At 44.0% G+C, this 13433-nt stretch overlaps 1 protein-coding gene across 1 annotated transcript in view; it reads left to right on the top strand.

Annotated features, from left to right (window-relative positions):
* LOC308061405 (E3 ubiquitin-protein ligase MIB2-like) overlaps positions 1 to 13433 on the top strand; it is a 77395-nt gene that overhangs the window by 9974 nt on the left and 53988 nt on the right. Inside the window, 2 exon segments of the mRNA XM_080381329.1 lie at positions 7807 to 8157; positions 8620 to 8791. Coding sequence (XP_080237455.1) covers positions 7917 to 8157; positions 8620 to 8791 — 413 coding nt within the window. The 5' untranslated portion in view covers positions 7807 to 7916.

Raw genomic sequence — 13433 nt, 5'->3', positions numbered from 1 at the left:
TGCGTTGAGGAGCAGCTGATAAACTTGGTTCTGAAGAAATGGGAGAGAATTGGAGTATGTGTTTCCATGGGAGGACTCTTGGGCCTGATACAAATGGACTGCATAGAACGCTGAAGTTCAGAGTAGGCAAGGAGAGAGATTTGCACGTGGTAGAGCTGGATATTGAACTGGTGTGAACTGGAGTTGAGATTATAATAAAGTGCCGTGGGATGGGCAAAAGTCTTCAAACAGGGTGTCTACTAGAAACTGGAGACTGAGTGCCCAGAGTGAGCTCAGGTGTGGTGGGAGCCAGGGAGACCCTCCTTGGGGTTTCTGATTACACAGGGCAGCAGTGAGGGCTAATGGCTCCTCGCCTCACCTGGGAGCCAGGAGGGGACAAAAGCTACAAGGTGGTCTTCATGTGGTGGTAAGTCAGAAAGGATTATTTACTGTGTTTTGCTGGTTTTCTTTCATTTAATAATGAATGTATTTGTGGAAATTGTGTAGTCTTGAGAGAAATGACACTGCATCGTGTTAGGGAGAGCACATGCATGTGTCTGTCATGGTGCTGTCCTGGGGTTCTACTGTTTGCTGAGGAGAAAGGAAAGTGAAGGGTAGGTCTGAATTTGAGTTTATTGGCGAGAATACTAGCTTTGGCAATTAACTTAGCAGCTTTGAGACTTGTTCAGAGGTATTTGATCCTAGTTGTTGTCTGTTATTAAAGAATACAAAAGTATAACCCCTCTGTTTTGCAGGTAGGGAACAATATTTAATTGTGTAGATAAGCACTGGCCAGGCATTTAACTATTCAACTGGTTGGTTTTAAAAAACACTGCTTCTGTCAGGAAAGGGGGAAAACCCCTGTAAGCCTTATTTCTACAGGGTGAATGCCTATAGGAGTAATGTAGGAAGCAGTACTGCTTTTAAGCCAGTATGTGCTGCCTTAATTTAGCCATTACACCTAACTTGTTTGGATCTCTGTTGATGTTCCTAGTGTGAGGATATGCAAAAATAAATCTTGAAACTTCACAGTAGTGGTAGTTGATCAATTGAAATTTTGAATGCCTTGATATGTCTGTTTTTAATGGCACTGTGTCCCTGAAGTTCCTTTGGAAGGAAGCAGTTAAAATATGTGTGTGTAGGGGGGTGTATGGTGAGGGCTTAAAATAAAATACTTGAAATAACTAGGAACCACTTTGGCAGCTTAATAATACTGAATAGTTGAAGAAACTGCTCCTGACTGAGTCAGGTGCCTCTCTGCTGCCTGTTTTAGTTGGGAACAGATCCTTTTGACCCCTGACTTGAACTGCAGACCTTTGTTCTTGTGTAGAATCCCACAGCAATGAAGGAGGCCAGCAGGGCCACCACCAGTGTCCTTTGGCATCTTGTTGCTGACTTGTCTCGTGAAGAATGACCATCATTCTGCTTGCTTGCTTGCGCTGCAGTGAAATTGCTCTGGATTTCTGCTGTTGCAGACAGAGTTTGCAATGTGCTGCGTCCCAGGCTATCTGTGCTGGATGTCTGTAAACATTTTATGAGTTTACCCAGTCTGTGCTGGGATTAAGGAAGGATAAAGCAAGTGATGTTTGTCTTGACCGAGCTCATGGGCTTGCAGTTATTTTGCTGCTATCAAGTGGATGGTGTCTTTATGCACAGTGCCCTAGCTCTGCTTGATATGTTCACCTCTTCCTCAAGAGAGATGAGTTGAGGATCAACTAATGAAGCACAGTTTCACTCATTTGCTGGTAAAATTCACAGCTGGAATGGCCCTGGCATTCCTTTGTTCTGCTTGTTAAGTGCTTGTGAGTAGTGATTTAACCAGCACAGATCTGAAAGAATCGTTGTCCATTCCAGTGATCCCTGTAAATGTTTGCATTAATTTCATCTGGTTACTCCCAATTGCAGCTGTTGATTGTTATGGCTCTGTTAGTTACACTCTTTGTTTTCCTAATTCTTTCAATGCTTTCTGTTGCTCTTCAATGGAAGAATCTCCTCAACATTAATTTACTGTGCTGCTATTACTTTTTCTGCCTTCCATGTTTCACGGAGAATGAAAGACTAGAGGTAGCTGAGATGTAAGCTTACTCCCAGTCTGCTGCAAGTTAATTTAATAAACTCAAGCCTGTGTGTAGTTACTCTTGTGCTGCTTATTCACCATTTGTATGAGAGGGGAACTTGGGGCAGGAGGTGGAGGGGTGGTCTCAGAAGACAGGCTGTAAAATTCTTTAGGTCCTCTTCTAATTAAAATAAGCTGCTTTTACTTTATGTGCTGAGGATGCCAAAACTTAATTTTCTTACTCATTGCATTGTATACCATGTGCACAAAGTCATGTGGAAAAAATGGGTTTATAGGTCCCTAGTAGTGTCATGGGGGCAGCTTGAACACAATAGGTGTTGAATAAACAAACAGTGAGTTTCAAGAAGTGTTGGTCTGCTTGTTTTTTTGTCAGGCAGAGTAGTATTTTCTTCTCTTCGTAGTGTTAATGTATTTTCTGTCCCTGAATGGGAGTCCATGGAGGAAATCTTGATTCCTCTGACAACTGCCCAGATCACCCAGGATTCACCAAGGTGAAGATTTTGCCCTCAGCTGGCAGTCTCTAGCCCTGTTCCAGTGTGCCCCGTTGGCAAAGTCATGCTTGTGCCAGGGGCCCAGCACTTGTATTCAGAGCATGCAGGTGAATGAGAGCCTTCAGGAGATTGCAAAATGTTGCTGTGAGGAAATTGCACGTGGTCTGGTGCTGTGGCCATGGATGTCTGGGCAGGATTCATGGCTTTTAAAACGTAAAAATAGCGATGCTTGCTGTGGCCATTCTCCAGGGAATCTGACCTAGATGTGTCTGTCTCCAGCTGGCTGGAGAGTAGAGCTGGGAGTCTCTTGAGTGCTGTCTGGAGGGAACAAGGTGGATCCTCGCTCGCTCTTGCCTAATGCAGATGACTGCAAGGGAGCAGGTTCTGCTCCTGGGTAACTGCCTCAGCTCTTGAAGGAAGCATGGCTTTTATCTCAGTTCAGGGCTGTGGAAACAGGTTGGGCAGGCACCTTAGAGTGAGCCAGGCTGGCCTGAGCTGCTGCTTTAAGGGCGAGTAAGGAGGAGGGAGGCTTGCCCTCATCTGAGGTGGATCTTCCTCCTGCCTCCGCCAGCAGCCTCTGCCCGTGCAATCCTGCAGCCGTGGGGCTGGGTTGCTGTAACTCTGCCAGGGAGGTGTCAGTTGTCGGGGTGACCTGAGTGTCCCCTGTTCTGGATGGGAAGGGGCTCTCCTGGGCAGTGGGGCCACAGTGGCGGTGCCTGGGCCCCCCAAAGTGGGGACAGGGCTGGCAGAGGCTGGATCCGCCTGGGAGCTGCCCTGTATGTCTGGGCTGCCCTGTTGTGACCGCAGAGCAAGAGGGCCAAGGGTGCCTGCTGGGAAGTGAAACTGCTGCTGGCGCCTCACAGCAGGCCTTGGGGGCCCAAGGAAGCCCCCAGCGCTGGGACATGGGTGGAGGACAGGACCCCTCTGGGTGCCGGGCAGCACCCATTCCTGTCCCAGGTAACATGGGGTGGGAGTGCGGGGGACCCTCATCTCTGCTCATGTGGTGGCCGCGCATTGTGGGCCCAGGCTAGTGGAGCTTGGATGGGGCTCAGGCTCTGGCTGCCGCCGCGGTGGCAACAGACCCAGCAGCGTCGGGTGCTGCCAAAGAGCGATGGCCCGTTGCTCCAGCTGGGTTGGCGCAGTGACAGCTGTCCCAGCAGCCCTCCTGCCTGATCTCTGGTGGGAGCTCCTGGGCTGGGTCTGAAGGGTTGGGTGGTTTTATCAGTTTCAGGGGGTTGTAGCCCATGTGTGCTTTGTATTCCTTGGAAAACCACCTAAGAGCATGAAAGTAAGTAGGTGGTGTGAGCTCTTGGTAGATGTTGGATGGTGCAGATCTCTAGTTATTAGAGATACAATAACAGACTGTACCCAAGGAGAAGGAATAGTCAAAGAGAATGAAAATAGTAAGAAATGGGGGATAATGTTATTTTCCAAGATGCTTAGCATAATAATGACTTCTTTTGGAGCTTATGAATTAACAGTTGGGAAAGCTGGGCATTTCAGGTTCACATGAGCTGCTGTGGACAAGACCCCAAAATAAAAGTTCTGCTGCGGTCATCTCCATGTGGATTTTCAAAGGATGTTCAGAAACTAGAGGGATATCGAAGCCTTGTGCTGCTCTTGAAAAGTGCATGATTTGCGTTTGCCATAGCACTTAAGGAATCATCTGTGGGATAGACAAAGCTCTCTAAGAAGGAATAATTCACCCAAGAAGACAATTCAGACTGCCAAAATATGTATAAAGGAAAAATAAGCTGCTTTAAAAAAAAAAAAATCACCTCATCTTCCTCTGTTTACCATCCTGCTCAAATAACTTGATAACCAAGTTAGACGCACTGATTTTGTCAATCTGCTTACACCACTGTTTGGTTCTGTTTACTGTGTATCCAGCACAGCAGCAACCTTTGCCTCTTAAGAGACGGGTATTAGGTTGCCTCTGGAGTGCCTCCTACCAACAGCGCGGTTTAAATATTGGCAGAAAGTTGCAATAATTATTGTAACTAAAATGCTGTGGACTGAAGGTGTTAAAGTATTCTCCCTTTGTTCCAGTTAAGTATTACTGGGCTTTCCAAAGAATGGACTCTTAGATTGCACCTGGGCTGTTCTTTTCTCTGTTACAGTAGATGAGGTCAGAATGCTAGGTCAGGATTCAGAAATATGCTTGTGCCTTATAATGGATTATTTGTTCATAGTTACTTTAAACTCCCATGGGAAGCTGATGTTTTCTCTGTGAATCATTTCTGGCAGCTATACCTATCCTTCCCTGGAATAATTATTACTGAGACAGCATCAAGGGAGGGAGTATTTGCTTCAATGAGTGAAACATTTCCATTTAAGAGGTAAACAATGCTGACCTGGCAAGGTTCAGACTGTGTGAGCATTGTCATTAATCTCTTAAAAGATTTTGAACGGTTCTTTACTCTTGTTATGCATCACCCTGGTGGATTAGATGGGAATGTAGAATGCATTCGGTGCCTTCTTGTGCGGAAAATGGAGTATTTGCGTTAAGAAGCAGCCTTCAGATCAGCGAGCAAGGGATTAAGGTCACTGAAGCACAGACAACTCTGTTAACTAGTATTCAGCATCACAAGTGTGTACAGTTGAACTACAATAGCTTCCCCGAGCTGGAGGATGAGTACATGTGCAGCTCCTCTGTGAGTCAGAGGTACCTGCAGAACCAAGGGAAGCTTGATGCCTGTGGCAGCAGTAAAAGTATGTTCCCATCTGTATCCAGCTTATTATGGGCTACTGATTAGATGTATTTTTGTCCTAGCAATTTGGTACCTGTGGTACTGACAAGAGATTGCTGTCTGTTGGCAGTTCTGTGACAAGACACCTGATGTTGGCATGTCATACTTCATCCATAAGTAAATTCACAGTGCAGTGACATGATGCATTTCTCCAGGACTCTCTACAAAGTGTCTTCGTGTAGCTTTTGTATTTCATTGTCAGTTGAAGAAGGTTTCTCTGTAGCATCCATGTCAGAAAAGCAGTGGGAAGGTGCACAGAGAAAGTGTGGGTTTGCCTGTATGTAGGTCACACGTTTCTAGGACCAAGGCAGTTCTGACCTGGGTTTGGTACTGTGCTGTTGGAGTGCTCTGTTGAGCATGTGTCACAATATATAGTGTGTCAGCCTGCTCTGCTGTTTTCAGGTAGCAAGGGGTCATCCTATATTGCAGTGCCTTAAATTTTAGGGGTTTGTGGCACAGCCTGGAATATTCTTTTATGATGAATAACTTTTGGAACTGGCATTGCCTTCCTTGAAATGCTGAGAGTTCTGAAGCCTGGGATGTTTCATTCGTTCCTGGGGAGAGGGAAGAGGTTCACTGATATAACATAGAACTCCTAAGGTTGGGGAGTGGCACTCTGTCCTTATCTCCTAAGTGTGCAATTCCTTTTCCCACTGTTACTACCTCCCCGCGCCTTCCACCAGTTCACTTGTGGTGTTGGATGTTTCCATTTGTTTTCTCTGCAGTGGGTTTGACAGACTTGACTGACTGATAGCAGCCTTTTAAAAAAGCACTTTTGCCTCTTGGTTAAAGCAATAAATTGTCCGTTTTATTAATCTCTGATCTGGTGGAAGAGGGGATCATCCAAATCTCGTTAGGCCCTGCAATGGTTTCTAAAAAGGATATTCTTTCTTTTTATTAATTTCTGCTTATGTAAAGACCATAGACATTGGTGCGTTTTAAACTCAGAAATGTTACATCCACCTCCACAAAGGAAGTCTAAATGAAAGTGTCGCCCAAGGTGTCTTTTAGTGATGACAAGAACAAAAGGTGACATTAAGTTCACAAGGACATTTGGTTTTGATGTTGCTCTCATGTGACAGCTGTTTGGATGTCACAGCGATGCGTAGCAGGAAGAGTCTGAAGCTGGAGAGATGCTAAAGCTGAACAGAAATCAGGCTCTTTCTGCACGCTAGAAACTTGATTTTGCATCAAACTACTCCTCCATGTATGTTTTAAAAGGGGGTGTTTGGCTGGAAGAAGAGTTTATTTTTAGGCCTCAGTGGTTTCAGTTGCTTTATTGGTAGGTGGTAGTGTGAACAACATGTCACATGGTGCAGAACTGCTCCTATTCCATGTCTGAGTACACATCGTATTAGCTCGTCAGCTAAACCAGGTTTGTCAGCCTCGTTTGAACTGGCTTTGTGTCATAGCAGTTGGTAAGATTTGCTGTACTTTTGGCATCTGCACTCGTAGGCCCTTGGCATTCTGTTTGGGTTTTTTTGTTGGGTGGTTTGGTTGTTTTTTTTCAAATTTTGAATGTTGTGGATAGCTTGAGAGGAAGAGGGAGACCCAGGGATGCCCAAAGACAAAAGGATGCTACAGGTGATATTTCCAGAAGTCAAAGCAGCAGCTTGGCCCTAAATATTGAAAGCCACATTCCTCTGTCTTGTTCTGGTAAAGAGGTAAACCAGGCTTTGACAGTCTCTTTGATTTACTTCAAAGCTGTGGATGTGTTGCATCTGTATGGTATCCACCTTTTTTACCATTTGTTATGGCAACAGTTGGAAACACTATCCCAAGCTTTTACTGATCCCAGCACAAAATCTTGGTGCTTATTCCAGGTAAGCAATAACTCTTTCCTGTTCCTGCCATAGCTAGCATTGATAAATAGCAGCATAAGATTGACATTTCTCTGATGTTGGCAATTTTTTTTTTAAACTGCTGTTACTTTTGAGAAACAGACAGACATTTCTTTCATATGCATTCTTAATGCTTCCTGTATGTCAAAATCAAAACCAAAACTAACTTTCTGGGCAAGTGAAACTCAACACTGCAGTATGACATGGTAAGATGCTTATTAAGACTCTTCCTGAAAAATAGACTGGTATTGACTTTTTCTTGCTAAAATCATGCTGCTTGTGTTTTCCTGGTCATTTCTTTCAGCTGTGTTTACTGTGCTTTTTTTGTTTCTGTTGCCATTGTGTCTCTGGTAGCTGTTGCACGTATTCCTGAATTTGAAATCAAGGGGATGGTGGTTGAGTTTTGTACGGACTTCTTGCCCAGTTCTCTTTCCTTATACCCAGTGTTCTGGAGTAAGTCTTCTGGATATTTTGCAGATGTTTCTGTGCCTTGGAAGTCTGGCTAGTTTGCATATCCTTCCCATCTGTGCTAAAGCTCTCAGGATCCCTGTTTTAAATAAAGTACAGATTTATCTACTCAGCCGGTCAGGCTTCTTCTGTAGCCAGGTCATTCTGGGGAAAATGTGATGTGTTGAGTGGCATCACTTAACTGTATGTTGTTCTATTAGGTGTGCTGACCATGCTGCTGCTGAGACTGAATGTATTGCTGATGATACTGCCTGTCTGCAAGACCCCTTACGTGGAAGAATTTTAGGGGTTGCTGTGCAGATCAGTGGACATGGACCCCTATGCCAGCATGCAGGTTGGGATGCGGGTAGTTCGTGGAGTGGACTGGAAGTGGGGCAACCAGGACAGCGGTGAAGGGAATGTTGGGACTGTGGTTGAGATTGGTCGGACAGGCAGCCCAACCACTCCAGATAAGACTGTGGTCGTGCAGTGGGATCAAGGCAACAGAACCAATTATCGGACTGGATTCCAAGGGGCTTATGACCTTCTTCTGTATGATAATGCACAAATAGGTAAGTATAGCATGGACAAGAAACACAAACCCTAGTGCTGTAAACCCACCTCCTTTAGCGTATGTAACACCTGCCTTATGTGCTAGATGGAATGTTAAGCCTTTTTCAACTGCCTGTGAACCAATGCTGAGCAGCAGTGTATGCTGCGAATGGCAGTGAAATTCCTGTTTGCCTCTGTGCAAAGGCTTTTTTTTTTCTTTTTTATCCATGAGTCTAACGGTTTTGCTGACTTGGTCATTGTTACATTCTGGCATGACTTCTAGGATGAGAGTCCCTTAAGCCAAGAAATGGACACTTCATGTTACGCTTATCACTTCATATTTTATTACTGCATCATCTTAAGTAGATGCACAGTAATGACTTTTTTCTTTAAAACACGCTGATGTAGTTCTGAGAGCCTGGTCAGCCTGGTTTCTCTGGATTTTGTGTGGATCTTATATTCCTTTGCTTTTGTTCTCCTAGGTGTTCGCCACCCAAACATCATCTGTGACTGTTGCAAGAAGCATGGTATACGGGGAATGCGGTGGAAATGCAAAATGTGTTTTGACTATGACTTGTGCACACAGTGTTACATGAACAACAAGCATGACCTGTCTCACTCCTTCGAGCGCTATGAGACAGCGCACTCACAACCGTAAGTGGTGCTATAGGGGAAGTCCGTCCAGTTAACCATGTTGAGATTTATAGGTCACTGTTCTATAATAGTGGTCTCCAAAATGGGGCGTGTATGCCCCAGGGGGTGTGCAAGATGATCTAGTGGGGTGCAGGAATAACGTTACAGAACTTCACTAGAACATGTCTGTTTAATTTATAAAGAAAGAAATGCACGTATATTGGTGAGCACTCAATTTTTTTGCTTGTAGTTTTGTGTGATCAAAAAAGTTTCGGGACCACTGTTCTACAGAATAGTCTAAGGCTGGATCTGACACTTTTATGGAGCTGCTTGAAAAAGACAGCAATCAGTAGAATTTTTCTGAAAAATTATGGTGAAAATTCAAAATGTTTGTGTGCTTAAATAATTTCTTAGACATGCTTTGCTGTTTGCTGTTCCCAGATAACTGAGTGGCCACAGAGAAGGCTGACAGGAATCTTGCACTCCCAAATTGTTGATTTCTTCTCAGGGTCTCTACTGTTCACTGAAGAACACCACCTTCTCATTTAACTCCTCTGCACATTAGCATTATTGGAAGTGGCTGCTACACTGCCTGTGGAACAGTATCTATAATTTTTTGCTCATTCACAATGTGCCAAAACATGCAGGTCTGTTTTTGCGTCCTGAGGAAAAACTGAAAAATAGTCTCAACAGTAGTTTCATTTGTGTCTTGTAAGGTGGGCGTGAAGATGAATCTTGTAATCCTCTTGCCTTTAGAAAAGTAATAGGAAATCAGCTTGTCTCTGTCATTGATTTTCTTTTTTTTTTTTCTTTTTTTCCCCTTGAAAATATCAGTATGCATTGCATCCGTCTGTGGAATGAAAAGTGTAATTACGTCGCTAAAGACAGTGGTGTCAGATTTGCAGCTGGGTTTTTTTTTTTTCTTTCCATATGGGAAGCTCTCTCTGGAGTTGATTACCATAGTTTTGCAAGTGTGGTTGAGCCAGAATTCTGAGTGCTAGCAAAGAAAGAGATGTTGCTGTCCAAATATGTCCCCTCTGAGCTTTGAGGCTTGTGTTTATCCACCAGATTAGGATGTTTCTTGAGCTTGTGTTAATATGACAAGCCAGCCAGATCCTATTGTGAAATGAGCTTAGTGATTTCATATATATGTGTATATATATATATATATATAAACTAGACATAGCTTTTTAAATCTCTCTTTCTATGAATATTATAGTTAGCTCCAAATAGTCACCCAGAGGTGCCTGCTTGTGTCTTTTATTTGAGCTCTAGGTATACTTTGCTGTTAAGGTACATAATCTTCCTCACATTTAAAGAAAAAAGAAAAAGAAATAGGCAACTATTACTTTAAGAGGCTGTAGTGTTGCAGAGCAGTCCAAATTTTCTGGCCTTTGTGTGGGTTCTCCATGGCACTGTGCAGTGCTGCATTCTCTTGGGCAGCAGGCCAGCTCTGTTGCCTTTCCCGACCCGCATCAGGAACACCCCAGAATACTGTCATTTATCAAAAGGCAGATTGCTAGGCAGTTTCTCCCCAGGGCTCTCATCCTTTGCAGAACTTGTGTCCTTTTCTGAGGAATCTGAATGGTGAAAGATGTAAACAGAGCAGTATTTCTTTTCAAGGCTTGTATCTGACCTGTGTCCAGGCTGCTGTTTGAATTGGGCAGTGGAGTGCTTGCTATCAGTGTGAAAAGAGAGCTTGGAAGACTGCCAGTGAAGTTGCTGGACCTGGTACTGTCCTATGTGGGTTGTCTGACTTTCACAAAACACTGCGGCACTGCTCTGGAATGTCACGGAAGCACTGGAGGACTCTTTGGAGGTAGATGTCCATGAGAGCAGAACTTGAAGTTTGGTGATCTTGCCTCTTGGTGGCTTTTTTGGTTTGTTTGGTTTGTGGTTTTCCTAAACTCCTTTTGCTTTTTTTCCCCTGCAATTGTGGTTCATTCAGGGGTTAAGGATGATGAGACATGAATTAACTTTTTCTGAGTGGATAAAAAGGAGTCTAGACGTGGGCCACAGTCTATGATACCAAGTCTTTTGTTAAAGAAGCAGTATTCTGATTTATGTTACTGTGTGTTAGCAGGAGCAGTGATCTTCCTACTACCAAGCAGAAAAAAAACCCAACAAAACAAACTCAAAAATAAAAGGGATGCATGTGTGCTTGTGACATCAGGGACACAGCGTGAGCCTGTCAGATGTGGCAGTGGTTTCTGGGAGCCTCAGTAAGGGGTAAAGGAAAAGCAGCAGTGCTTGTAATTGGATAATACAACATTTTTCATGCTGTTCCTGTGTGGCAGGTGTTGAATGTAGCCGTGCTGAGGGATGGAGAGAAATCAGAAATCCTCAGTGAAGAAGCTTCCAGTTGTGGAAAGCTACAATTTTAAAGATGAATGAAAGGTACATACTGTGATTCTTAGAAGTCACTGAGCTTTTGGAGAAAACAAGCTGTCAGAAATGCTTTTTGTTTCAGTCATTTGACTTGAGTTGCTATAACTGCAATGCATATGTGTTTTATGCAAGAACTTTCATACAGGGGGCTGGCAAAATGAAACGATTTTACTCGGAAATGTCTTGCAGGGCAGGAGCAGGAAGAAGTAGGAACACCTTTGCTTCAGTGCAAATCTAATCCTATGATTTGTTGGTCTAGTGTTCCATAGCTTGCTCTGCATTGAGTGGAATGTTCTGATACTAAAAAAAAAAGTGAAGTGAGGGTCATGGAGTGAGATCACCTTTGAATACTGCCATAGAGACGGTTTCTTTGCAATAACTGAGGTCTGAGCTGTAAGGACGTGTTGCCTTAGGCAATGCAGCATCCTTTTCGAGGAACAAAAATTGCATACTTGTGACTCACTAGGACTATTGCTTAGATCATTCATCTCAATTTTTTTTGCTTAATAAAACGGAAGAGAAAACCTTTGGCAGCTCCCCAAGGACCAAAAAAAAGCTGTGTATTTAAAAAGACGTGGTAACTGCTGTGTGGATTTGGGTTTTCTTGGTTTTGTTGCTGCCCACTGTTGTTTGGATGGCTGTGAAACACAGAATGAGTCTCCTTTAGAGATCAAGATTCCCTCGCCTCCTTTCTCTGGCAGGGAATGGGTATCTTTCAGTTCTTTACAATGAGCTTCAAGTGCAGCAGTGTGTTGCTTTCAAGACCCAGGCAAAGGGCTGTGATCAGCCCACTCACTGGAGTGTGAATTAGTCAGAAAGCTTCTAAGGCAAGTGGATGGAGACACAGCCCACAAAATTTTTCAGCATCCCATAATCTTGGTTTTGCATTGCGGTGGAGGGGCTACTAATATATCATGATTGTAGTCCTTGGCTTACCATGAGTGAGATCAAATGCAGAACCATGGAATGCAGCTGTATTACGGAGCTGTCACACCAGCTGTCTCTTGAAACAAGGATCAAGATCTGGGAGTTTCCAGGTCCTCCCTGGTCTCCATTCTTAGTCCATTGTGGGAGAGCATCGCCATGCATCCAGTCTTGCAGCTGCTGCCATTACTGATCCTTTGACAGAGGAAGGTAAGGCCTCTAGCGGGACAGTTTTGGAGATCGCAGCGTGATGTCCAGACGCAGTGAATTGCTACCACCTGCACTGCTGTTGCCAGACCCACCGTCTGGCAGCTGTGCAGCTAAACCTAGGCAAGGCCAACACATAACTGTTTGTAGCAGCTCACTAATCCTAGGATTTAGGAGGCCTTAAGCCCAGACAGACACTGCAGAGGGTTCCCAATCAGTTTTCTAAAGAGGCTTTGAAGACACTTTACCTGAAGGCTATTTCAGGTCTTAAATGACCTGAGTTTGAACTGCTGGTGGAAGCAAGCACTGGTATTTTTCTTTTGTTTGTATTTTTCCATTTGGAGTAATCCCTTCCTGACATCTGCCAATTGCAGGTATTTTTTATTGGTCTTGTTTATTTTGAATTTTATGGCTGTTTTAGGAGAGGCTATCATCCTTACTTTAAAAGAGAGGGCAGCTCAGTTTCACTGAAGACCTTTTTTTTGCAATTGTGTACCCGTTTGCTCAATATATGCTTAGTAATTGGAAGATAAATGAGTGTCTGTAAGCAGGATAGCAAAGCAAAACTCACCAGGTTGATGTTAGGGCTGGAATAGTCAGGCACACTGGTGATTTTTGCATATTATCAAATCTGAGATAATCCTCTGCTCATACGAAATATTTGTATTATTATATTCAAGTGCAAAAGCAGCAGTGGCATTTTGCATGCGTCACCTTCTGGGGGATGATGCTAAGCTGAATTTCAGTAGGGGATGACACCACATAATCGGGGACAAAACTCTCTAATACCCGGTTTGGAGGGCTGGAAAGCAGGCAGGCTTTATTTTCAGCACCGGATGCACGGGGGATAAGTTCTACCCAACACGCATCTCGACTTTGTTCACTGTTTATCTTTAGATGGCCGATCTATATGTATTAATGACATTTCTGAGAAACTACTGGCATATTCCTTACAGTTCCATGAACTACTTATCATATCTGCACTCTTACTACGCATGTGTGGCCTAATGGGTCAGGGGTCCTCTGGTGGTCCTTTGGGACACCTTCATCCCTTTCTTCATCCTCTTTCTCGTCATCTTCCTCCTCTTCTTTGCGTCCTTTTCATGACCTTTTCTCCTGGCCCTGTTTCAGCACTCTGGGCTTA

This window comes from Falco punctatus, assembly GCF_963210335.1.
Source record: "Falco punctatus genome assembly, chromosome: 3".
NCBI classification, from domain to species: domain Eukaryota; kingdom Metazoa; phylum Chordata; class Aves; order Falconiformes; family Falconidae; genus Falco; species Falco punctatus.
This window is presented reverse-complemented; position numbering and strand designations above follow the sequence as displayed.